This window comes from Lipotes vexillifer, unplaced genomic scaffold (genome assembly GCF_000442215.2).
Source record: "Lipotes vexillifer unplaced genomic scaffold, Lipotes_vexillifer_v1.1 scaffold1879, whole genome shotgun sequence".
Lineage (NCBI taxonomy): Eukaryota > Metazoa > Chordata > Mammalia > Artiodactyla > Lipotidae > Lipotes > Lipotes vexillifer.
In genome coordinates this window covers 435657-463211 of record NW_006795858.1, presented here as the reverse complement: position 1 = coordinate 463211, position 27555 = coordinate 435657, and the positions used below count along the sequence as shown (strand labels likewise).

The 27555-nt window shown below is 36.9% G+C and overlaps 1 protein-coding gene across 1 annotated transcript in view; it reads left to right on the top strand.

Annotated features, from left to right (window-relative positions):
* Positions 1-464: 464 nt before the first annotated feature.
* Positions 465-27555, top strand: part of PDE10A (phosphodiesterase 10A) — a gene marked incomplete at its 5' end in the record, with an annotated part of 175295 nt that continues 148204 nt past the window's right edge. The window contains one exon of the mRNA XM_007467932.1: positions 465-593. Coding sequence (XP_007467994.1) covers positions 465-593 — 129 coding nt within the window. The remainder of the gene's footprint in view (positions 594-27555) is intronic.

Below are 27555 nucleotides of genomic sequence, written 5' to 3'. Positions count from 1 at the left end.
ATTTAACCATATCAAGGATATAATCCAGTGGCATTAATTATACTCACTATGTGTGCAACCATCACCCCCGTCTACTTCTCAAACTTTGTCTTTATCCAAAACAGAAATTCTGTACCCGTTAAACAAATAATTCCTCATTCTCCTCTCCCTCGGCCCCTGGTTGCCTCTAGGCTACTTTGTCTCTATGAATTTACCCGTTCTAGATATTTCATATAAGTGGAATCATATAATGTTTGCCCTTTGTGTCTAGCTTATTTTATTTACTATATCATTCTTAAGGTTCCTCCATGTTGTAACAGGACTTCATTCCTTCTTATGGATGAATAATAGTCCATTGTATGTATATACATCTTTTAAAAATATTTCTATGTTAAATCAATCTGCATAAATGTCATTTTTCTGTATCTTTGATGTAAATGAAGATGTCGTATTGATTAATTTTATTCTTTTCAATTCTTTTACAGGTTTGACAGATGAAAAAGTGAAGGCATATCTTTCTCTTCACCCCCAGGTATTAGATGAATTTGTATCTGAAAGTGTTAGTGCAGAGACTGTAGAAAAATGGCTGAAGAGGAAAAACAACAAACCGGAAGGTAAGATCTCATTCAGATTGAATGTGGATTGTTTTCTATTTTATAGTGACAAAAAAGGTATTTAATACATGCTAGAAAGTAAAATATTAGTAGTTTAATTCTGTAAGAATTTTATTCTGTTTAAAAAGATAACTTAAAATAAGTTAGAATGAGGGGAAACAAATACAAAAGGATGATCTTTAAGAAAATACCTGGCAAAGAATTGAGAATTTATTTAGATGTGACCACATTGAAAAATGCAGAAGTCAGTATTAGACTTGGCTTTAGTTAATGATTATTGTTGATTATAAAAATATTCTTTATATATTTCAAAAATAGATTTATATTATTGTATTTTGCAAAATGAATTATTCAAACAATTTTTGTATGTGCACAGTAGGAAAAGAACTCTTGACTTGCATTAGACATTTTATTTACACTCATAAACTTAAGATGGGGTTATATTTATGGAAAAAAGAAAGGTGGACTCAAAAGGAATGTGAAATCAAATAAATTTCCCCCAAAATCGAATCTATGTGAATATATTGGATTTGGTTATTCTGGTATAATTTTAATTTTGGATTTAAATGAATTTATATTTGGCCAATCATGACTTCTCATCTCTATGAATGTTGCTTTTATAGTGGAAATTAAAATTTATATATGATTCTAACTACATGGAGAAGTTTTATATTAAAAAACCCAAAATATTTACTATTTTTCTGGAAATTATTTTTGTGTAAAAACATGCTACATTGAAAGTTAAAAAATGACCATTATTAAAATATTATGCTGTTAGACCTATGCTAATAGCGTGCTGCCCGGAGCTGATTTTCCTCACTCTACATATGAAAGTTTCTATAATTTTCTTACATAATTTTTATAATAAAAAAGAGGTGGATGTTTTTAAAAAGAGAGTTTTTGGTATTGAAACACAGAGTTGTTTTTAAAGTGTCCATGGGTGGGTGTGAATGTGTATGCATGTATGTGTGGATTGAGAGGGAGGGAGAAAGGGAGAGAGGGAGAGACAGAGAGAGAGAGAGAGAGAGAGAGAGGGTATTGAAACACAGAGTTGTTTTTAAAGTGTCCATGGGTGGGTGTGAATGTGTATGCATGTATGTGTGGATTGAGAGGGAGGGAAAAAGGGAGAGAGGGAGAGACAGAGAGAGAGAGAGAGAGAGAGAGAGAGAAATATACCTAAATCAGAGACGCATATTCTTTTCAAAGGATCATGGCATTAATAGTAAGAACAAAGCTGGACATGGCATGTTTCATCTGTTACAGACATTACACATTTCCAAACAGTTCGAGATTGTCTGAAACTTTCAGAAGAGTGACTGAGTTGTACTTAAGGCAACCTGCTGTATAATGGTGGACAGTAATATAATGCAAACATATATGCTGCCAACACTGTTAATCAACTACACTCCCATATAAAATGAAAAGTTAAAAATATATATTATGTCTCTGAGATATGAAATTGAGCGTAGGTCTTAGAAAATGAAAAGAATTGCATGCTGTTTTAGTGTTACAGTGATAGTTAACTTTTAAAGTTTTATAAATATTTGAATGTCATTCCACATCTCCTGAATCTGTTTTCTATATGAGTTAACCAAATAATACTTTAAAACTCTTAATACATATACTCAAGAGTTAAATGATTATTAAGAATAGCGATGTGTAACTGAAACAACACTCAGTTATGCTGGAAGAAAAACTTGTCCTTATAAGGAGATGATTTTGACAGTGACCCTGTGCCGGGCTAGAGACTGTTGATGCCACCGAGAATGTGAATGAATCGTCCACTCGGGGCTCACTGTCTAGTGGTGGGGAAAGGCATAGAAGTAACCACAGCACAGAATGCATCAGCAGTAAAAAAGGATGCAAGCAGTTTGCAGTGGAAGGGCATTAAAAGGAATCTTTAATTCTACTGCTGCGGTCCAGTAAGACCCCTTTTACCTCCTCTTCCAAGGAGTTTATCACAAAAATGTATCTCATTACATCTGCTTTATATCCAGTGAGATTCTTTAGCATGGCCCCTGCAGACTGTTTAAAGGCAAGGTTTAGCACTAAACTTGTGTGAGTAGCATGGAAAAAGCATTGCCCAGTCTTCTTCGAGATGTAGAAAGCCAGTTAAATATGTTTATTTCATTTATATAGTCATGGATTAAAGTAGTGGTACTTTGAACCATCTCCTTTCTTTTCCCTCATCCCGCCCTTCTCATTATTATCCCTTCATTGAAAATGTCTTGAGGAAGAAAATTTTTGTCAGGAGGATCTTTTTTTTTTTCCTTCCCTGGTACGCGGGCCTCTCACTGTTGTGGCCTCTCCCGTTGCGGAGAACAGGCTCCAGATGTGCAGGCTCAGCGGCCATGGCTCACAGGCCCAGCCGCTCCGTGGCGTGTGGGCTCTTCCCAGACCGGGGCACGAACCCGTGTCCCCTGCATTGGTAGGCAGACTCTCAACCACTGCGCCACCAGGGAAGCCCAACATCAGGAGGATTTTTAGGGAGTGTTTCTATTTCCAGTGTGTGGACCCAGGAACAGAAAGTGTGACAGCTAGAAGGTCTTGGAGAATATTTTGTTGAAAATGAGAAAAGCCTATCCAAATTATTTCATTTTGTGTCAGTTTAGTCAAAGAAAATGAAGTAAGGAAAACTGTGCTGGAATAAGTAATTTGCACAACACTTTGTACATTATAAGTACTCAATAAATATTTATTTAATTTTTTTTTTTAAACACCGATAAACCAGCCTCGTATGGAAATGATCTACATTATGGGGACAGAAAATCATGTAAAGGCATATTCTGCTTAGAGAAATATCCTATATGAAAATTCAAATTTTTAAACAAATGAATAAAGGGGTGATTATTTAAATTACAAAATTATATTTGCCTTTAAAATTGTCAGCTTTCATACTGCTTGCACGTGTTTCTTAATGATGACTGTGCTATCCAAAAAGCTAGTTTCTCTTCAATCATTTAGCATTTTATTCAGCACCTACTGTTTGCTTGGTGCTCAGAAGGCAAAATGCTTAAAAAATAGAGAACGCATGACATTTTATTTAAACTATGGTAATATTTATAACGGACTAATATTGTGTGACCATAGAGCAGTTGTAATTTTCAAGACAGCTCGCATATATTGACCCTTTACATCTGGTTGAATTAATGAAGGTTAAGTAAGCTCATGTTCATTTGGCAAATGTTGGAACTGTGCAAGGGAAGCTAAAGGGTCACTAACGGTCCAGTGTTTATCACAAGAATGTGTCTCATTACATCTGCTTTATATTCAGTGAGATTCTGTAGCATGGCTCCTGCAGACTGTCTAAAGGCAAGGGTTAGCACTAAACTTATGTGAGTGGCATGGAAAAAGCATCGCCCAGTCTATCACGTGTACCTGTAAATGTCAGGTAATTAACAATGAAAATGTTAGTGCTGTCAGCTGCCTTCAGTGTTTACAAGAATGGTTTCTTTTTTTACCCAAGGAATATAGTTACATTTTTTCACCTCTCCATGATTCTAGAGATGGGATTTAATTTTCATTCAAATAAAACTGTTAGATATTTCATACTTAGAATTAGTGGGATTTAATTAATGCCACACAAACCTATTATATACAACCAAATATGTGGATTAAGTAGCATTTGCCCTACTTGGTATATAACATACAGTTTCTATGCTAGTGTATATAATGTAGCAGGATATTAAGTTAACAGAGCATGAATTTGCCAAAGCACACAATGTTAGAAGACTTCAGTTGGTAAGACTAATCAGTGATGTGTTAACTATTAGGACATACCAGGAATAAGAAAAAACACATAATTGAAATAGTTTACTTGGAACTTCATTTTGGGCACTTTCTCTCTTTTCCTTAAAATTACGTTGTCTCAAATGTTGAAATTACATTTTCACATAGAACTTCCATATTCTTTTTCATAATGGAGAACAGGAAATGTGTTGAGTGTTGCATGACTTAATCTAAATTACAAATAAACGTGAGTTCACCATCTGGTAACTAGAAGGGGGATAACGTTAATATTAATTCATTTGTAAAGAGTTACTTGATGTATTTTGTTAATTCTGTTAATTGTACATATTACTGTTAAAGGTGTATCTTTAATATATTCTTTTTGAGAGTGTTTGGCCTCCTTAGCAATCCAGTCAAGTTGATTGGGATTTTGATAATTTCAAAAGATTAAGTCAGGGCTTCCCTGGTGGCGGAGTGGTTGAGAGTCCGCCTGCCGATGCAGGGGACGTGGCTTCGTGCCCCGGTCCGGGAAGATCCCACGTGCCGCGGAGCGGCTGGGCCCGTGAGCCATGGCCACTGAGCCTGCGCATCCGGAGCCTGTGCTCCGCAACGGGAGAGGCCACAGCAGTGAGAGGCCTGCGTACCGAAAAAAAAAAAAAAAAAAAAAAGATTAAGTCAGATCATCACAAATATTGTTAGTGATTATGAAACTAATTCAAATAAATTTAATAGCTTTTTTATAGACTAGATTGATTTCTGAAGCAATTTTTATATTATCTGTAAAGTTCCTATCAGTGAGCTATTATTTTTTCATTCAACATTGTTACTACATTTCCTAAATAAAGATTTTGTTTGCACGGGATTCTAACTAATGAAAATGTTATGAGCTAATGGAGTTTTGAAAATACTTTGGTTTTGTTTCTTTTTATAAAAATTGTATGTGTTAATTGCACATATTATAGATAAAAATGGGTAATAGAAGTTACTGCATCTATTTAATATAATTTTTTCGGCATTTAAAACTTTGTTTCATGTAACGCAGATTTTTAAAAATAAAAAGCCTGTGAAAGATAAGTGATATAACCATTTCTGTGTGTGCGTGTGTGTGTGTGTGTGTGTGTGTGTGTGTGTGTGTGTGTGTTTTAATCTACCCCTTAAAAGCTTCCTGAAGATTTAACATTGATCTGGATTATTTGACCAAATGTTGAATAATCATTTCTAGAAACATTCATTTGAGTGGTGAGTTGTAGCTGGAATGTGACCAGGTACTACTTATTTCTCTAGCTACTTATTCAGCATGCCAGTTGACAAAGATCTGTGTAGTACCTACTATGGGAATGTAGTTGGAAAGCAAGGAATATAAATTTGATTCCCTCAAGGTCACTTTCTGATAGAGGAAGACAGATAATAAACACATAAGCTAAGAATAAGATTTATTTCAGTATTTGTTGACTGTGTATATTTGAAGACATCTAGCATAAGGTCTAGCAAATAGAAAGTTTTAGGAGAATTAGATTTGTTTGAGATTTTAAAATCCACATTGTTTGCTTTTGGATAGACAGAGCCTATGTTTTTTATATTAAGCGTGTGTGCCTGTCCATCTGTCCTGTCCTGGGCTCTTTGTAAGTCACAGGAGCACTATTTCTCTGTTTACTGCCCTTAAGGGACTCGTAATCTTGTGGTGTGGAAAGAAGATATGAAACTATGAGAGTACAGCAACTGAGGGTGTATAATCAAGTGTTAAATTGTGTGGTATAGTTTATCAAGACAACACTTGTGAGAATTGGGGTCATTAAGAGGTATGAAAATTGAGAAGGCTTTTTGTAGGAATTGGTTTTTGATTTAGACAACTGGTTCCCCAGATCACCGCCAACATCACTTGGGAGCTAGTTAGGAATGCCATAGGTTGGGTCTTAGCCCAGACCTCCTGAATCAGAAACTCCTGTTGGTTGGACTAGCAATCTGTGTTTTAACAAGCGCCCACCGTGGTCCCCGGCCCCCCGGTAATTCTGATGCAAGCTAACACTTGAGAACCACAGCCTTGGGCACTGGGGTGGGGGCCTGTGGAGGAGTAAGTGTGGTGCTGCTGGCGAGAAACAGGAGAAAAGGCAGGGCTGCAGGAATTGCTGTGATTTCCTTCCGGGAGAGGCTGAAGAGGGAGGATTTGTTACAAAATTCTGGGGAGAAGCAAGTTGGTAGAAAGCAGTAGGGTGGTCGAAAGCAAGTTGGCTAAAACAGCTCAAATAGAAGTCTGGTTAAAGAGAATATGTTCAGTCACTCTTCTTTTCTTTTTAAAAAAGTTTCTGGATTTTTTTTGTTTGTTTGTTTGCTTTTGTAGTGCTGGCAGTTTTGATATGCTGTGGAGTCATTTGGTATAGATTTTACATCTTGAAAATATTTTTTCTTATTCTAAGAATGGGAGAAGTTGCTGTTAAAATTTTTGTCTTTCTACTCTTATTTTATTTTAGCTATTTATTCGTGTTCTGCATTGACTGTAATAGGAAAAGCAGAAACAATGTAAAAATCCAAAATAGGTGTTTAACTGATAACTTTGCTAAAGTATGGTGAGTTGCAGAGCTATGTATATTATCACCTTTTTGCAAGATAATAATCACATATAAATGCATAGACAAAGAGCTAGTAAAATATATGACATTGTGGTTGTTTTTGGATTTTTGGGATTTATAGAAGAAATATTAAAAGAAAGTTTTTAGAGTTTTTCTTATATGGAGGGTTTTGCCCCAAATTTCAGTACTTCTAATTCAGTTTAAACCAATTATCTACTGCTTGTTTGGCTACTTTTCTGTTGCAAGGGGTAATAAACATTTATTCTATATTTACTAATCCCTTTATTATTGGCTTTTCCTCCCCCTCCCCCATATGTTATCTTCGGTGACACAGATTATCACATAGGAAGTTGGTGGCTGAAATGGGGTCTAGCAAAGCACACAGCTCAGTTTTTTCCCAGAGTCATCATTTTGGGTTTACAAATTATTTTACTCAGATTTACCAAATACCATCTATATGTTTAGCATTTGCTAATAAGCATTCAGTTGTAATGGAATTTTCTGTCTAAAGGGGGCAAAAGATATTAAGTAATTTGACCATAATTATTTAAATCAGTTATATAAGTTTTTTTCCTTGTGATGAGAACTTTTAGGATCTACTCTCTTAGCAGCTTTCAAATACCATGCAGCTGCGGTAACTCCAGTCATCATGCTGTACGTTGAATCCTCAGTATTTACTTATCACATAACTTGAAGTTTGTACCTTTTGACCACTTTCACTCAATCTCCTCATCCTAAGTCAGTTTACAAAGTGTTAAGGTTGAAAGCTTTTTCTTGAATGTCAGGAACAAGACAAGCTTGCCCACTCCCAACACTTCTATTCAACATGGTACTGGAAGTCCTGGACAGAACAATAAGGCAAGAAAAAGATATAAAAAGCATCAGAATTGGAAAGGAGGGTGTAAAAGGGTCTCTATTTGCAGATTACATGATTTTATGTATAGAAAATACTAAAGACACTGCCAAAAAGTTGTTAGATCTAATCAGCTAAGTCAGGAAAACTGAAGAACACAAAAATCAGTAGTGTTTCTATACATTAACAAGGTATTACTTGAAAAAGAACAAAACAATCTCATTTACAATAGCATCAAAAACAATAAAATTCTTAGGAATAAATTTCACCAAGGAGGTGAAATACCTCTACTCTGAAAACGGCAAGACACTGATGAAAGAAATCAAAGAAGACACAAATAAATTGAAAGGTGTACTGCGTTCATGGATTGGAAGAATTAATATTGTTAAAATGTCCATACTACCCAGAACCATCTGTAGATTTAACGCAATCCCTATCAAGATTCCAGCGGCAATTTTTTATAGAAGTAGAAAAAAAATCCTAAAATTTACATGAAACCATAAAAGACCCTAAATAGCCAAAGAATACTGAGAAAGAACAAAGTGGTAGGTATCACACTTTATGATTTCAAGGTATAGTACTTAACACAGTATGGTACTATATGAAAAAGACAAATAGATCAATGGAATAGAATCAAGAGCCCAGAAATACACCCAAACATATGTCAACTAATATTTGACCATGGAGCCAAGAATACTAAAAGGAGAAAAGACAGTCTTCAGTAAGTGGTGCTGGGAAGATTGAATTTTCACATGTAAAAGAATGAAACTTAGACCCCTGTCTTATACCATTCACAAAGATTAACATAAAATGGATCAAAGACTTAAATGCAAGGCCTGAAACCATGAAACTCCTAGACAAAAACAAAGGAAAAATAGGTCCTTGACATTGGTGTTGGCAATGATGTTTTAGATATGACATCTCCAAACACAAGCAACAAAAACAAAACTAAGCAAGTGAGACTACATGGAGCTAAAAGCTTCTGCACAACAAAAGAAACAATGAATAAAATGAAAAGCCATCCTATAGAATGGGGAAAAATTTGCAAACAATCTGATAAGAAATTAATACATCAAAATAAGTAAGGAACTCATTCAATTCAATAGCAACAACAGTAAAAGAAAAAAAATAATCCAATTTAAAAATGGGCAAAGGACCTGAATAGACATTTTTCCAAAAGAGATATGGGAATAGCCAACAGGTACCTGAAAAGATGTTCAACTTCTGGAATCATTAGGGAAATGCAAATCAAAACCACTTCACACCTGTTAGAATGGCCATCATCAAAAACACAAGAGCTTTGGGACTTCCCTGCTGGTCCAGTGATTAAGACTCCATGCTTCCACTGCAGGGGCATGGGTTCGATACCTGGCCAGGGAACTAAGATCCCGCATGCCACGTGGTGTGGCCAAAAAAAAAAAAGGCCAAGAGCTAACAAATGCTGGCAAGGATGTGGAGAAAAGGGTATCCTAGTGCACTGTTGGCAGGAGTCTAAATTGGTACAGTCACTGTGGAAAGCAGTATGGAGTTCCTTAAAAAAATAAAAATACTATTATCATAGGATCCAGCAGTTGCACTCCTGGGAATATATCTGAAGGAAATGAAAACACTCTGTCAAAGAGATATCTGCACCCCAGTGTTTTCCTGCAGCATTATTTACAATAGCCAAGACATGGAAGCAACCTAAGTGTCCACTGATGAACAAATAAAGAAGTTGTGGTATATATATACAACGGAATATTATTCAGTTATTTAAAAAAAGGGGAAGTCCTGCCACTTGTGACAACATGGATGGACTTTGAGGGTATTTTGCTAAGTCAGAGAAAGACAAATGCTGTAAGATCTCACTTTTTTTTAATGTTGAATCAAAAAACAAAATAACTGAAAAGGAGACCAGATTTGTGGTTACTAGAGGTCGGGGGTGGGGTGATGGGAGGGGGGATTTGGATGAAGGTGGTTAAAAGGCACACATTTCCAATTATAAGATAATTAATACTAGGAATGTAATGTAAAACATGATGACTATAGTTAACCCTGGTATGTGATACACCAGCTGTTAAGAGAGTAGACTGTAAGAGTTCTCATCACAAGGAAAAATTTCTTTTTCTTTTTTTCTTTTCTTAAATTTGTATCTATATAAGATGATGGATAGAAACTAAACTTACTGTGGTAACCATTTCACAATATATGTAAGTCAGATCTTTATGCTGTATACCCTGAACTTGTATAGTGCTGTATGCCAATTATATCTCGGTAAAACTAGAAAAAAATCTTTTAAAAAGGTGCTAAAAAGGAAGGTTGGTGTTTAAGCTCAGGCCTGAAGGATGAATTTGCTATTTTTTTGGCTGCACTGGGTCTTCGTTGCTGCACGCGGGCTTTCTCTAGTTGTGGCGAGCGGGGGCTACCCTTCGTTGCAGTGCGCGGGCTTCTCGTTGCAGTGGCTTCTCTTCTTGCAGAGCACGGGCACTAGGCACGTGGACTTCAGTAGTTGTGGCGCGTGGGCTTCAGTAGTTGTGGCTCGCGGCTCTAGAGCGCAGGCTCAGTAGTTGCGGCACAGGGGCTTAGTTGCTCCGCGGCATGTGGGAATCTTCCCGGACCAGGGCTCGAACCCGTGTCCCCTGCATTGGCAGGCGGATTCTTAACCACTGTACCACCAGGGAAGTCCAGAATTTGCAGTTCTATTAGAGGAGAGGGAGAAAGAGTTGGAGGACTCAAAAGGTGGAAGGGGTTTTGTTGGAGAATCGTGGAGGAGGAGGATGCCGGTGTGAGCAGAGAACGATCCTACAAGACTGTTCAGGTCATATTTAAGGGCTTTGGATTTTATCTTGAGAGTAACATGAAGGTATCAAAAGGTTTGTAATAGATCTGTAAAGGTTTGAAGGAGGTCTGATAAGACATATTTTGAATGGATTTTCACAATCTATAATATCTTGTTTGGTATGAAAAAAAATCAATGCAGTGAAGTTTCAGCCTCTGGTCAGTTGTCATCTTCCCAGAACTCATCAGCATATTTGTCTGATGGTTTGTTGCATCAGTATCAGTTGATACTTACTTGCAGATATCTTAATGCGGAAGCTCAGTATTTTGAAATGGAAGCCAAAAGTGTGTATCTCTAACGTTTATGAAATATCAAGGAATAAAGTTTTGCTGGGAATTTTTACAGAACCTGTATGACTCATATTTTCAAGTGGAGTAAATAAATGTTCATGTTGGTTTCGGCACAGTTTAAAACCTAATGGTAAAACATTGAATGTATTTGGGGAAAAGTGATCATTGAGTGAACAAGATTCAGGAAGAGAGAAAGCACTCATTTCTTTAATCTGTATAAATCACGAAATATTATCAAGAATGACTCATAAAGCACAGAGCATTGAGAAGAGACACAACAAAACAAGAATGGTTCTCAAACTTCCAAAACAATTGAACAGGAAATGATAAAAATGATGAAAGGAATGATTTATCTTGGAGTAATTTTATAAACATGAAGAGCTTGTAATCAACAAGTGAACCATTAATACTAGGGATGTTTTAGAAATTAATCTCAGACTAAGGATTTTAAAAGTCAAGGGTCCTTAGAGTAATCAGAGTTGAAACTCCTTATTTTGTAATTTATGTGATGTTTTTCACTTAAAGAGTTTACCTAAAATATATATAAACAAGCATATTTATTTTCCTAATTATATATGTATGAGATTTATTTGAGATGGACTTATTAATAATATTTCTCACAGCCTTGAAATTTTTTTTTAGACATCAATGGAGGCACTCAGATTTCAGTGTGGCTTATAATTGTCCTTATACTCTAGTGCCTATTCAGCTTTCTATACATTCTTTTACTGTGGGGCTAAGAAAATTAAGTTCTAGACTAAGTCCTACTAGAACTTTCTTCATAAATTTTTTATATGAAAGTATAATACAAAGAAACTTAAAATGTGTTAATTTATTGGCAATTTCTAAGATACGTGACTTCAGTTCTTTTTCTGTGTTTGATACTCTAAGGAGGAAATTAGAAGTGACTTTAGAAGCAAAATAATTTTTCTGATATTTTTTCACATAAAAAGACTTATGCATTCCCCATACACATTTAAAAATGTAACATGTAGCATATATTTTAATTATTTTTGTTTTAAGAGTTGCAAATCCATTTCTTAGAACAGTATCCTGTTATGCAGAATTCTTGCTCTAAATATTCATTGAAGGGAAGTTAAATATGGACATGCAAAGTTTCAGTAAAACTGGGGATTACTAATATAAATCAATCAAAGCTTTATGAAATGATATTAGTGCCTGGCTAGTAAACATTTATAGAAAGAATGAATAAGTGAATGTAGTGAAGCCCATAAGATTACAGAAACTCCCCATACTGTTTTGTAAAAAGAAAATAACAATACTCTAACAGGAAAGAACAGGTATAGGAGATGCTCCTCTGGATAAAAAAATATATATATTAACTTACTCAAGTAGTAAGAACAAGCAGAGATCTCAGTAAAGTTATAAATTGTGTAAAAAATGAATTTTTTCAAATGATAATGGCAAATAATAATGTGGTACTTGTTTGCCAACTACTGTTTTAAGTGCTTTAGATAAATTAATTCAGCTAATCCTTACAACAATATTATGAGAAGAATATTATCACCATCCCCAACTTACAGATGAGGAAACTGAAATAGATCTGTAAAGCATCAGAGCTGGGATATGAACACAAGTATTGAAAGCAGGGCCTGGGGCTTCCCTGGTGGCACAGTGGTTAAGAATCCACCTGCCAGTGCATGGGTCCAATCCCCGGTCTGGGAAGATCCCACCTGCCACGGAGCAACTGAGCCCGTGCAGCACAACTACTGAGACTGCACTCTAGAGCCCGCGAGCCCCAACTGCTGAAGCCCGCGTGCCACAACTACTGAAGCCCGCGTGTCACAACTACTGATGTTCACGCACCTAGAGCCCGTGCTCTGCAGCAAGAGAAGTCACCACAATGAGAAGCCCACGCAATGCAAAGAAGAGTAGCCCTCGCTCACTGCAACTAGAGAAAGCCTGAGCGCAGCAACACAGCCATAAATAAATAAATAAATTTATAAAAAAAAGAAAGAAAGAAAGCAGGGCTTGGAAGATATATTTATACACCTATGTGCATCATAACATGATTTGCAATGGCCAGTGGTGGAAGCAGCCCTAGTGTCCATTGAAGGATGAGTGGATAAGCAAAATGTGGTCTGTCCATACAGTGGAATATCATTCAGCCTTAAAAAGTAAGGGAATTCTGACACATGCTACAACATGGAAGAACCTTGAGGACATGATCCCATCACAAAAGGACAAATACTGTGTGTTTCTACTTATACGAGGCACCCAGAGTAGACAGATTCTTAGAGACAGAAAGTAGAACGGTGGTTGCCAGGGGCTGGGGGAGGGAGGAGTGGGGAATCAGTGTTTAACGGGTACAGAGTTTCAGTTTTGCAAGATGAAAAAGTTCTGGAGATTGATTGCACAATAACGTAAATGTAGTAAAAAACACCACTGAACTGCATGCTTAGAAGTGGTTAAAATGGTAAATTTTATGTTGTGTATTTTATCAAAAAACATTTTTTACTTAAAAATGAAAAAAAATTCCAATCAACTATCACATCATTTAGGAAGCCTTTGGGGGACACTCCCAGGTTGATTTAGATGGGCCAATTGCTTCCCATGGCACCCCGGCTTGCTCTCCTGGCTCTGGGATACTGTGCATAGGAGTTAAGTCCATGGTTTGTGAGGCTCGAGAGATAGACCCTCTTGAAGAAAATTTGGTGTAAAAGCAAGTATTTCTTTTCTTTTTTTAATTTTAATTTTATTGGAGTATAGTTGATTTACAATGTAGTGTTAGTTTCAGGTGTATATCAAAGTGATTCAGTTATGCATATACATATATTCATTCTTTTTTAGATTCTTTTCTCATATAGGTTATCAAGAATTCCCTATGCTATACAGTAGGTCCTTGTTGGTTATCGACTTTATATATAGTAGTGTGTATATGTTAATCCCAAACTCCTGATTTATCCCTCCCCATTCCATGTTTCCCCTTTGGTAACCATTAGTTTGTTTCTGATATCTGTAAGTCTTTTTCTGTTTTGTAAATACGTTTATTTGTATCATTTAAAAAAAATTAGATTCCACATATTCATATGATATTTTTCTTTGTCTGACTTACTTCACTTACTATGGTAATCTCTAGGTTTATCCGAAAGTGAATATTTCTTTGGACTGGGAAAATAAATGACCTTAAATTAAGAATTTTTAAAAGCTGAAAAATCTATGAACATTACACAAATCCAGAAAATTAACATAATACTGTATTAACTTTAGTTATTTCCACTTTTGAGGAATTGTGAATAATATTAATGCAATTTTAAATAACTCCCTAGAAGAGCAGTTTCATGGGAAATGGTGGGTCATGTTGCTTTTACTGGAGTGTTTTTATGTGTTGACTTATGTTTTGGTCTTTTTGATGAGAGTTTAATCTTATCTCTTGGATAGGGATCTTTGAGTCTTCTGAGTCCATTTAAGACATCGTAAGATGTGTTTAGGTGTGTAAAAAATATCATCTGTTTCATACTTATCCTACTTAGCTTCGATTTCTTAGAGATTTATTTTATTTACTAGGTTTCTAATTGTAAGAAGGAATAATTTGGTGGCAGAGCCTTCCAGGATTGGCTAAGCCTCTGATCTCTTATGCAATGTTTGACAGAATGGGCAATATTAAATGTTCACTTAATGAATAAAAGATTGAATAAGTGAATGAATAATTCACAAGCACTCTAATGTATACAATGAAATTAGTTTTGATTCATGGTAAGATAGTGACATAAGGTTATTCTCTTAGCTCATATATTAAAAATCAGCTTTTTGTATTACTTTGAATGGGAATCTTTAGAGTAATTTATATATTGCTTACCACAGAAAATGAGTCACTTGTTAGTGCCCAAGGACACACTGCCTAAAGGTAGCTGTTATTTTATTCTACTATGTCCTTGTAGTTGTCGAACATGGTAAAAAGGGAATAATTATATATGCAATTCAAAGTGAAATATGATATTTATGATTATTTTAAATATTTTTCAATTGCTGTTTTCCTTTAATGATTTAATTTGGATACATGATAAAGGGGAAGGGTGTGACCAATTTATTCTAAAGCCCCAGAAGCTCTCATAGGTCTCATGTTAACCTCACTTTTCCGTTCATTAATGAAAAATTACTTTTGGAAATGTAAAAGTTGCTTATCATTTGTTCTTGCATTCTTGTTTTTTTTTCTTTTTTTTGTGGCACATGGGCCTCTCACTGCTGTGGCTTCTCCCGTTGCGGAGCACAGGCTCTGGACGCGCAGGCTCAGCGACCATGGCTCACGGGCCCAGCCGCTCCGCGGCATGTGGGATCTTCCCAGACCGGGGCACGAACCCGTGTCCGCTGCATTGGCAGCCGGACTCTCAACCACTGTGCCACCAGGGAAGCCCTGTTCTTGCATTCTTAACATGCAAAGTGGTGTCACACTACTAAGTGCTTTTATACTGTCATCAGAAATAGTGCCAGCAAGTAAGGTTTCATGTGTGATGTGGTAGTAGAAGGTTCTTTGATCTGGATCAATAGAAACAGGTGAGGGACAGCCTGTTTTTGCTGTGTGCAGATCTTTGGGAATAATGTAACTCAATAAAGCAATCATTAATTTGACAGTTTAGGGGTTTTATATTTTTGAATATCAGGGTTAGAATAGGGAAGCAGTATGGTGGTTATAGGTAATTACGGTCAGAAAATATAATTAAAATTGCAGTATTCAGACAGTTGGCTGTAATTCTGCTGTTTCTCTGGACTGTTTGTAACATTAGAATGATCCTACATTTACCTTCCAATTCTTACTATGCTTTCATGCTTCCTGAGATAGTAAATTGAGTTGTAAAAAGTTAATTTGACTGAACTTATACATCTGTGATGCTGTTGGGAGTATATTTTAAAAAGAAAACCTAATAGGGATACCGTCATTTGGTTGTTAACTCTATAACTTATTTCTGGAGAAGTTCGAGAATTAACTTAATTTCAATATTATTGTAATTACACTGTAATTATACTCTTATTTCTTGGTAATAGCACACAGGGAGACTCAGTTTCACATACAAAAATACTAGTCTGTTACTTCCTGACTGCCACTCCAGCACGGTGGGCTTCAATAAGTATTTGTCGCACCATCTGCAGGAGGTGTAGCTTAGGTTAGCTATCAATTTATACAGTTACGTGGTTATTGTATTTGTTATCCACTCATTCATTTGTTCACTCATATATTTACTACATGCTAGTCAAAGCAGTTCTAACTAAATCAAGTGATTCGACATATGGTTAGGCCGTCTGGTCTACCAGCCCAACAATGTTAGATGAAAAGTTGGAGAATATTACCTTTTGTAATTTATCGTCATTTAAAATATATTTACTCTTTCCTTATTTTCTTAGCAAAAAAAAAAAAAAAAAAAAAAAAAAAAAACACAGGCGGGTTCTCCTCATTCTAATTATGGTAGATGTTCTACTGCAACCAAATTTTGGAAATGCATATTTGTTAATGAAATTAAATTTGTTTCACTTTTAAAGTCAAGTGCTGAAATTAATTTCATAATATTTTCCTCTCTTTTTGATAGATGCAGTTGAGGTTCTATTACATTTAATTATCAAATAAGATTTAAATCCTGGGATATATTTATTTAACACAGGTCAAATTAGCTTTGCCCAAGAAGAACCTGATTTCTACTACCAGATAATTAAAAAGAAATGGAAACAATAGTTTCCATAAGTTTAGAAGGGTGTGGCTTAAACTGATGTTGAGGATTCTTCCCATTTCATTGTGTTTCAATTTATGGACACAAGTACTTCATGACTTAATGGACATGTAATTCCTTCATAGCAAACTTAATGGACATATAATTACTTTGTAGCAACAGATGTGCTGGGCCTATTTTAACAGGAATTTTTAACTTGAAAGCATCTGTTTAATCCTAACTTTAGAAATAGGGAGAATTTTGAAGATGAAAGGAATACAGGTAGAGCACAATTTTTGGGGTCAGTGGATATTGGGAGTCCAGTTATGGACATGTTAAGTTTGAGATGTTTATTAGACATAAAAATATAGGGTCAGATAGGCAGTTGGATATCTGATTCTGAAATTCAGAGTACGCTTAGGGCTGAAGAAGTGAATTTGAAATCATGAGCATATAGACAGCATTTAGAGCCACGAGACTATATGAGTAAGTGTAGACAGAGGTTCAAGGACTAGGCTCCCTGTAGAATTTCAACATAGGAGTTTGAGGAAAAGGATCTAGCAAGAGAAACAGAAGGGAAGTGTTCAGTGAGCTAGGAGGATAACTGAGAGAGTGTGGTGTCCTGGGAGCCAAGGGCAGAAAACCTATGGGATGGAGTGAACAGCCGTATCAGACGCTGCTGGTGAATCAAGTGAGATGAGGATGAAGAAATGATCATTTACTTTAGCAATGTGGAAGTATTAGTGATTTGCCTAAGCGCGGTTTTGGTGGAGTGGTACAGTTGATTGGGGTGGGATTAAGAGAGAGTGGAAGGAGAGGGCTTGGAGGTGAAGTGTATATACAAGTCTTTTATTTTTTAACATCTTTATTGGAGTATAATTGCTTTACAGTGTTGTGTGAGTTTCAGCTGTATAACAAAGTGAATCAGCTATACATATACATACAACCCCATATTCCCTCACTCTTGCATCTCCCTCCCATCCTCCCTATTCCCACCCCTCTAGATGGTCACAAAGCACTGAGCTGCTCTCCCTGTGCTATGCGGCTGCTTCCCACTAGCTATCTATTTTACATTTGGTAGTGTATATATGTCAGTGTTACTCGCTCACTTCGTCCCAGTTTACCCTTCCCCCTCCCCGTGTCCTCAGGTCCATTCTCTATGTCTACGTCTTTATTCCTGTCCTCCCCCTACGTTCATCAGAACCATTTCTTTTTTTTTTTAGATTCTATATATATGTGTTAGCATATGGTATTTGTTTTGCTCTTTTTTACTTACTTCGCTCTGTATGACAGTCTCTAGGTCCATCCACCTCACTACAGATAACTCAATTTCATTTCTTTCTATGGCTGAGTAGTATTCCATTGTATATATGTGCCACATCTTCTTTATCCATTCATCTGTTGATGGACCACGTAGGTTGCTTCCGTGTCCTGGCTATTGTAAATAGAGCTGCAATGAACAGCTGTTCATTGTGGTACATGTCTCTATTTGAATTATGATTTTCTCAGGGTGTATGCCCAGTAATGGGATTGCTGGGTCATATAGTAGTCCTAGTTTTAGTTTTTTAAGGAAGTTCCATACTTTTCTCCATATTGGCTGTATCAATTTACATTCCCACCAACAGTGAAAGAGGGTTCCCTTTTCTCCACACCCTCTCCAGCATTTATCGTTCGTAGATTTTTTGATGATGGCCATTCTGACCAGTGTGAGGTGATACCTTATTGTAGTTTTGATTTGCATTTCTCTATTTATTAGTGATGTTGAGCATCCTTTCACGTGATTGTTGGCAATCTGTATATCTCCTTTGGAGAAATGTCTATTTAGATCTTCTGCCCATTTTTTGGATTGGTTTGTTTGTTTTTTTTGATATTGAGCTGCATGAGCTGCTTGTAGATTTTGGAGATTAATCCTTTGTCAGTTGCTTCGTTTGCAACTATTTTCTCCCATTCTGAGGGCGGTCTTTTCGTCTTTTTATGGTTTCCTTAGCTGTGCAAACGCTTTGAAGTTTCATTAGGTCCCATTTGTTTATTTTTGTTTTTATTTCCATTTCTCCAGGAGGTGGGTCAAAAAGGATCTTGCTGTGATTTACGTCAAAGAGTGTTCTTCCTATGTTTTTCTCTAAGAGTTTTATAGTGTCTGGCCTTACATTTAGGTCTTTAATCCATTTTGAATTTGTTTTTGTGTATGGTGTTAGGAAGTGTTCTAATTTCATTCTTTTACGTAGCTGTCCCCAGTTTTCCCAGCACCACTTATTGAAGAGACTGTCTTTTCTCCATTATATTCTTGCCTCCTTTATCAAAGATAAGGTGACCATATGTGCATGGGTTTACCTCTGGGCTTTCTATCCTGTTCCATTGATCTATATTTCTGTTTTTTGTGCCAGTACCATACTGTCTTGATTACTGTAGCTTTGTAGTATACTCTGAAGTCAGGGAGCCTGATTCCTCCAGTTCCATTTTTCTTTCTCAAGATTACTTTGGCTATTTGGGTTCTTTTGTGCTTCCAAACAAATAGTGAAATTTTTTGTTGTAGTTCTGTGAAAAATGCCATTGGTAGTTTGATAGGGATTGCATTGAATCTGTAGGTTGCATTGGATAGTAGAGTCATTTTCACAATGTTGATTCTTCCAATCCAAGAACATGGTATATTTCTCCATCTGTTTGTATCATCTTTAATTTATTTCATCAGTGTCTTATTGTTTTCTGCATACCGGTCTTTTGTCTCCTTAGGTTTATTCTTAGGTATTTTATTCTTTTTGTTTTAATGGTAAATGTTTCCTTAATTTCTCTTTCTGATTTTTCATCCTTACTGTATAGGAATTCAAGAGATCTCTGTGCATTAACTTTGTATCCTGCTATTTTACCAATTCACTGATTAGCTCTAGTAGTTTTCTGGTAGCATCTTTAGGTTCTCTCTATATAGAATCATGTCATCTGCAAGTAGTGACAGTTTTACTTCTTCTTTTCTGATTTGGATTCCTTTTATTTCTTTTTCTTCTCTGTTTCTGTGGCTAAAACTTCCAAAAGTATGTTGAATACTAGTGGTGAGAGTGGGCAACCTTGTCTTGTTCATGATCTTAGTGGAAATGTTTTCAGTTTGTCACCATTGAGAATGTTGTGGGCTGTGGGTTTGTCATATATGGCCTTTACTGTGTTGAGACAAGTTCCCTCTATCCCTACTTTCTGGAGAGTTTTTATCATAAATCAGTGCTGAATTTCATCGAAAGCTTTTTCTGCATCTATTGAGGTTATCATTTGGTTTTATCTTTCAGATTATTAATATGGTATATCTAATTTATTGATTTGCATATATTGAAGAATCCTTGCATTCCTGGGATAAACCCCACTTGATCATGGTGTATGATCCTTTTAATGTGCTGTTGGATTCTGTTTGCTAGTATTTTGTTGAGGATTTTTGCATCTATGTTCATCAGTGATATTGGCCTGTAGTTTTCTTTCTTTGTGACATCCTTGTCTGGTTTTTGTATCAAGGTGATGGTGGCCTCGTAGAATGAATTTGGGAGTGTTCCTCCCTCTGCTATATTTTGGAAGAGTTTGAGAAGGATAGGTGTTAGCTCGTCTCTACACAGTTGATAGAATTCTCCTGTGAAGCCATCTGGTCCTGGGCTTTTGTTTCTAGGAAGATTTTTAATCACAGTTTCAATTTCAGTGCTTGTGGTTGGTCTGTTTATATTTTCTATTTCTTCCTGGTTCAGTCTCGAAAGGTTCTGCTTTTCTAAGAATTTGTCTATTTCTTCCAGGTTGTCCATTTTACTGGGATATAGCTGCTTGTAGTAATCCCTCATGATTCTTTGTATTTCTACATTGTCAGTTGTTCCTTCTCCATTTTCGTTTCTAATTCTGTTGATTTGAGTCTTCTCCCTTTTTTTCTTGATGAGTCTGGCTAGTGGTTTATCAATTTTGTTTATCTTCTCAATGAACCAGCTTTCAGTTTTATTGATCTTTGCTATTGTTTCTTTCATTTCTTTTTCATTTATTTCTGATCTGATCTTTATGATTTCTTTCCTTCTGCTACTGTTGGGGTTTTTTGTTCCTCTTTCTCTAATTGCTTTAGGGTTAAGGTTAGGTTGTTTATTTGAGATGTTTCTTGTTTCTTGAAGTAGGATTGCATTGCTATAATCTTCCTTCCTAGAACTGCTTCTGCTGCATCCCATAGGTTTTGGGTCATCGTGTTTTCACTGTCATGTGTTTCTATATTTTTTGATTTCCTCTTTGATTTCTTCAGTGATGTCTTGGTTATTTAGCCTCCATGTTTTTTTTTTTTTTTTTTTTTTTTTACAGTTTTTTTTCCTGTAATTGCTGTCTAGTCTCATAGTGTTGTAGTTGGAAAGGATACTTGATATGATTTCAATTTTCTTAAATTTACCAAGGCTTGATTTGTGACCCAAGATACGATTTATCCTGGAGAATGTTCCATGAGCACTTGAGAAGAAAGTGTATTCTGTTATTTTTGGCTGGAATGTCCTATAAATATCAATTAAGTCCATCTTGTTTAACATATCGTTTACAGCTTGTGTTTCCTTATTTATTTTCATTTTGGATGACCTGTCCATTGGTGAAAGTGGGGTGTTGAAGTCCCATTCTATTATTGTGTTACTGTTGATTTCCCCTTTATGGCTGTTAGCGTTTGCCTTATGTCTTGAGGTGCTCCTATGTTGGGTGCATAAACATTTTCAGTTGTTCTATCTTCTTCTTAGATGGATCCCTTGATCATTATGTAGTGTCCTTCTTTGTCTCTTGTGATAGTCTTTATTTTAAAGTCTTTTTTGTCTGATATGAGAATTGCTGCTCCAGCTTCCTTTTGATTTCCATTTGCATGGAATATCTTTTTCCATTCCCTCACTTTCAGTCTGTGTGTGTCCCTAGGTCTGAAGTGGGTCTCTTGCCAACAGCATATATACTGGTCTTGTTTTTGTATCCATTAAGCCAGTCTATGTCTTTTGGTTGGAGCATTTAATCCTTTTACATTTAAGGAGTTATCAATATGTGTGTTTCTATTACCATTTTCTGAATTGTTTTGGGTTTGTTGTTGTCAGACTTTTCCTTCTCTTGTGTTTCCTGCCTAGAGAAGTTCCTTTAGCATTTGTTGTAGAGCTGGTTTGGTAGTCTTGAATTCTCTTAGCTTTTGCTTCTCTGTAAAGGTTATAATTTCTCTGTTGAATCTGAATGAGATCCTTGCTGGGTCGAGTAATCTTGGTTGTAGGTTTTTCCCTTTCATCACTTTAAATATGTCCTGCCAATCCCTTCTGGCTTGCAGAGTTTCTGCTGAAAGATCAGCTGTTAACCTTATGGGGATTGCCTTGTATGTTATTTGTTGCTTTTCCCTTGCTGCTTTTAATATATTTTTTTTTGTATTTAATTTTTGATAGTTTGATTAATATGTGTCTTGGTGTGGTTCTCCTTGGATTTATCCTGTTGGGGCTCTCTGTGCCTCCTGGACTTGATTGATTATTTCCTTTCCCATATTAGGGAAGTTTTCATCTATAATCTCTTCTAATATTTTCTCAGTCCCTTCCTTTTTCTCTTCTTCTTCTGGGACCCGTATAATTGGAATGTTAGTGTGTTTAATGTTGTCCTAGAGGTCTCTGAGACTGTCCTCAATTCTTTTCATTCTTTATTCTTTATTCTGCTATGTGGTAGTTATTTCCACTATTTTATCTTCCAGGTCACTTATCCATTCTTCTGCCTCAGTTATTCTACTATTGATTCCTTTTAGAGAATTTTTAATTTCATTTATTTTGTTGTTCATCATTATTTGTTTGCTCTGTAGTTCCTCTAGGTCCCTGTTGAAAGTTTCTTGTATTTTCTCCATTCTACTTCCAAGATTTTGGATCATCTTTACTATCAGTACTCTGAATACTTTTTCAGGTAGACTGCCTACTTTGGCTTCATTTGTTTGGTCTGGTGGAGTTTTACCTTGCTCCTTCACCTGCTGTGTGTTTCTCTGTCTTCTCATTTTGCTTAACTTACTGTGTTTGGGGTATCCTTTTTGCAGGCTGCAGGTTTGTAGTTCCCGTTGTTTGTGGTGTCTGCCCCCAGTGGCTACGGTTGTTTCAGTGCATTGCGTAGGCTTCCTGGTGGAGGGGAGTGATTCCTGTGTTCTGGTGGGTGGGGCTGGATCTGGTCTTTCTGGTGGGCAGGGCTACATCTGATGGTATGTTTTGGGGTGTCTGTGAACTTAGTATAATTTTAGGCAGTCTCTGTGCTAATGGGTGGGGTTGTGTTACTGTCGTGCTAGTTGTTTGGCATGGGGTGTCCAGCACTTGAGCTTGCTGGTCTTTGGGTGGAGCTGGGTCTTAGCATTTAGATGGAGAACTCTGGGATAGCTGTTGCCGACTGACATTACATGGGGCCGGGAGGTCTCTGGTGGTCCAGTGTCTGCAGTTGGCCCTCCGACCTCTGAGGCTCAGGCCTGACACCAGGCCAGAGCAATGAGACCCTGTCAGCCACACAGCTCAGAAGAAAAGCGAGAAAAACAAACAAATTAATTAATTAATTAAATAATTCATTTAAAATATTATTACAATAAAAAAAATAATAAAAAAAGAGAGCAAGCAAACCAATAAAGAAACCCACCAATGATAACAAGTGCTAAAACTGTACTAAGATATACATAAAAATCAGAAACAAATCAGTCACAGACAGCAAACCTGAAGTCTACAGTTTCTCTCAACATCCACCACCTCAATTTTGCATTGATTCGTTATCTATTTGGTGTTCCACAGATGCAGTGTTCCTCAAGTTGACTGTGGGGATTTAATCCACTGCTCCTGAAGCTGAACGGGGAATTTTCCCTTTCTCTTCTTGGTTCGTGCCGCTCCTTCGGTTTTGGATCTGGCCCCGCCTCCGGGTGTAGGTCGCCTGAGAACATCTGTTCTTTGCCATGACAGGATGGGGTTAAAGCACCAGCTGATTAGGGAGCTTAGCTCATTCAGGCCGGGGGGAGGGAGGGGTACGGTAGTCATAATTGGAATGCAGGGTGAGCCTGCGGTGGCAGAGGCCAGCGTGACATTGCAACAGGCTGAGGTGTGCCGTGTGTTCTCCCAGGGAACTTGTCCATGATTCATGGGACCCTGGCAGTGGCGGGCTGCACAGGTTCCTGTGGAGGTGTGGATAGTGATCTGTGCTTGCACACAGGATTCTTGGTGGCTGCAACAGCTGCATTAGCGTTTCATGCCCGTCTCTGATGTCTGAGCTGATAGCCGTGGCTTGTGCCCGTCTCTGGAGCTCATTTAGGCGGTGCTCTGAATCCCCTCTTATCATGCACCCCAAAACAATGGTCTTTTGTCTCTTAGGCACGTTCAGACTTTTTTCCAGACTCCCTCCCAGCTAGCTGTGGCACACTAGCCCCCTACAGGCTGTGTTCATGCAGCCAACCCAGTCCTCTCCCTGGGGTCTGACCTCCAAAGCTCAAGCCTCAGCTTCCAGCCCCGCCCGCCCCGGCGGGCGAGCACACAAGGCTCTCGGGCTGGTGAGCGCCGGTCGGCACCGATCCTCTGTGCGGGAATCTCTCCGCTTTGCCCTCCGCACCCTGTCGCTGCGCTCTCTTCCGCGGCTCCGAAGCTCCCCGCTCCGCCACCCACAGTCTCTGCCCTCGAAGGGGCTTCCTAGTGTGTGGAAACCTTTCCTCCTTCACGGCTCCCTCCCACTGGTGCAGGTCCCGTCCCTATTCTTTTGTCTCTGTTTTTCCTTTTTTCTTTTGCCCTACCCAGGTATGTGGGGAGTTTCTTGCTTTTGGGGAAGTCTGAGGTCCTCTGCCAGCGGTCAGTAGCTGTTCTGTAGGAGTTGTTCCACGTGTAGATGTATTTTTGACATATTTGTGGGGAGGAAGGTGATCTCCGCATCTTACTCCTCTGCTGTCTTGAAGGCCCACCCCATATATACAAGTCTTAAGGCTTGTTGTGAAGGAGAAGAGAGAGGGCATGATATCTGAAGGGTGTGAGGGCCTTTCTTCTTTTTTTTTTTTTTTTTTTTTTTTAACATGGGTGCATGGGTTTTGTACTGACAGTATTCCCAGGGCAGGTAAGTTCATTACCCACTGGGTAGGATACCTCGCAGTATCTACCACAGAAACCAAGTGCAAGGTCAGAATGGTTTAGAATTCATATTTCAGCCCGTCTGTAAGAAACTATTATATGCCAAGTAGTGGTTTCATTTCAAAGCAGAATATGTACAGTTTTCTGAAAAGTCTATGAAATACTCCTCCCTTCTCTAACTACATACGTATCTTTATGAGTTCAGATTTTCTTTGATTACTTCAACCATAATAACATGCCACAAAAAATTAGGTTCAAGAGTCATTTGAAAAAGAATCTAGGCTTTTAAATAGGCAGACTTTACAAGGATTTATAAAAATGAAAAATTTACCCCTCTTCCCAGTAAAATTTTCTTTGTTTTGGAAAATAGTAGTTTTTTTAAAAAAAATTTGTATGCGTGTTATGTGTAATGGGATTGTTATTATTATTTTAAAAGTAATAAATACACATTTAAAATGCCTCAGTTTTTCTATTACAGCAAATATCAGTACTTATAAAAGACATAAATTAAAAGCTCTCTGGGCTCCTCATTAATTTTTGAGTGTAAAGGATGTAAGATTAAAAACTGAGAACCACTTCAATGTAAGAATCTCCCAGATTCCCCATGGCTGGCTTTTAATGAAATACTAAAATCTTTTAAGAAATTATGGTCTAAAAAAAGAATTCTAAATACCCTGTGTAAGTACTTTATGCAGTAGAGTTGTTCATAATGTATACATTAATTTAATTTCTTCAATTCTATAATATATTAACATATTATTTTCTGATATTGTTGAGCATATAAAATATGATGTATTTGTCTTACTAATAGCTAAGTCTTTTTGTTAATTAAAAGGCAATTCAATACGTTGTGACATTTTTTATTTGCTGAAATTCATTAGCATTCCCATCTTAACTAGCATATTTAGATTTTACATATTAGAAGCAAATCTAGAGTGTGGAAGTAAAGGGAGAAGGAACTTTTGGGACAAGTATTGTACTTAAAAGCATAAAAGTTCTAGCATTTGTTTTCATAAAACATTAAAAAATAATCACTGTGCAATCACTATACAATTAGTATCAATCATGTAACTGGAAGTGTTGTATGCTTACTGCCTTTTTATGAAAATATTCTAGTCTATAAAATACTTAATATGCTTCTTAAAAGTCTTGTGCAAATAAATGACCTGCCTCTCATGTAATCTTTTTTTTCCAATTTTTCAGATAGTGGTAAAATACATATAAAATTTACCAACTGAACCATTTATTTTTTATTTTTTATTTTTGCGGTACGCGGGTCTCTCACTGCTGTGGCCTCTCCCGTTGCGGAGCACAGGCTCCGGACACGCAGGCTCAGCGGCCATGGCTCACGGATGCAGCCGCTTCGCGGCATGTGGGATCTTCCCAGACCGGGGCACGAACCCGTGTCCTCTGCATCGGCAGGCAGACTGTCAACCACTGCACCACCAGGGAAGCCCATCTGAACCATTTTTAAGTATACAGATCATTGATATTAAATGCATTCATAATGTTATGCTACCATCACCACCATCCATCTCCAGAACTCCTTTCTATACCCATTAAACAATAACTCCCATTCCCCGCTTCCCTGTTGCTCCCAGAAATCACCATTCTACTTTCTATCATTTTGACTAAGTATCTCATATAAGTGGAATCATACAGCATTTTATTTGTGACTGGCTTATTTGATTTAGCATAATCTTCTGAAGGTGCATCCATGTTTTAACATATATCAGAATTTCCTCCCTTATTAAAGTTGAAAAATGTTCCTGCTGTATACACTACATTTTGCTTCTCCGTTCATATGTTGATGAACACTTGGATTGCTTCCATGTTTAGCTATTGTGAATAAGGCTGCTATGAACATAGTTATACAGATACCTCTTCAAGCTCCTGCTTTCGATTCTTTTGGGAATATACTCAGAAGTGGAATTGCTGGATCATATAGCAATTCTATTTTTAATTGAGGAACCACCATATAGTTTTTCATAGTAACAACACCATTTTACATTTTCACCAGCAGTGCACAAGGTGCCAGTTTCCACATCCTCACTGACACTTTTTAAAAAATATTTTTGATAATAACCATCCTAATGGGTATGAGGTGGTATCTTGTCATTTTTGATTTGCATTTCCCTAATAATTAGTGATGTTGAGCATCTTTTCATGTGTTCATTCACCAGTTTCCTATCTTCTTTGGAGAAGTGTCTATTCAAGTCCTCTGCTCATTTTTAAATCTGGTTGCTTATTAGTTTCTGAGTTTTAGGAGTTCTTTGTATACTATGGATGCTAATCCCTTATCAGATGTGTTATTCAAAAATATTTTCTTCAGTTCTGTAGGTTGCCTTTTTAATCTGTTGATAGTGTCTTTTGATGAACAAATTTTTATGCAGTCCAATATTTCAATTTTTTCTTTTGTTGTCTATGCCTTTGGTGTTGTGTCCAAGAAATCACTGATAAATCTAATATCATGAAGATTTTGCCCATTATTTTCTTTTAAGAGTTTCATAGTTTTAGCTCTTACATTAAGGTCTTTGATCCATATTGAGTTAATTTTTCTATATGATGGTATGTAAGGCTCCAACTTCTTTATTTTGCATGTGGATATTCAGTTTTCCCAGCACCATTTGTTGAAAAGGCTGTCCTGGCATCATTGAATGGTCTTAGCACCCTTGTCAAATTATTTGACCGTATATGTAAAAGTTTATTTCTGAGTTCTCTATTTTATTCCACTGACCTACATGTCTGTCTTTATGCCAGCACCACACTGGTTTAATTATTGTAGTTGTAAAAGCAGAAAGTGTGAATCCTCCAGCTTTGTTCTTTTTGAAGATTGTTTTGGATTTTCGGGGTCCCTTGAAATTTCATATGAACTTTAGGATAGGTTTTCCTATTTGTTCACAAGTCATCTTTGGGATTTTGATATGGATTGTATTGAATCTGTAGATTGCTTTGGGTAGTATTGACATCGTAGCAATTTTAAGTCTT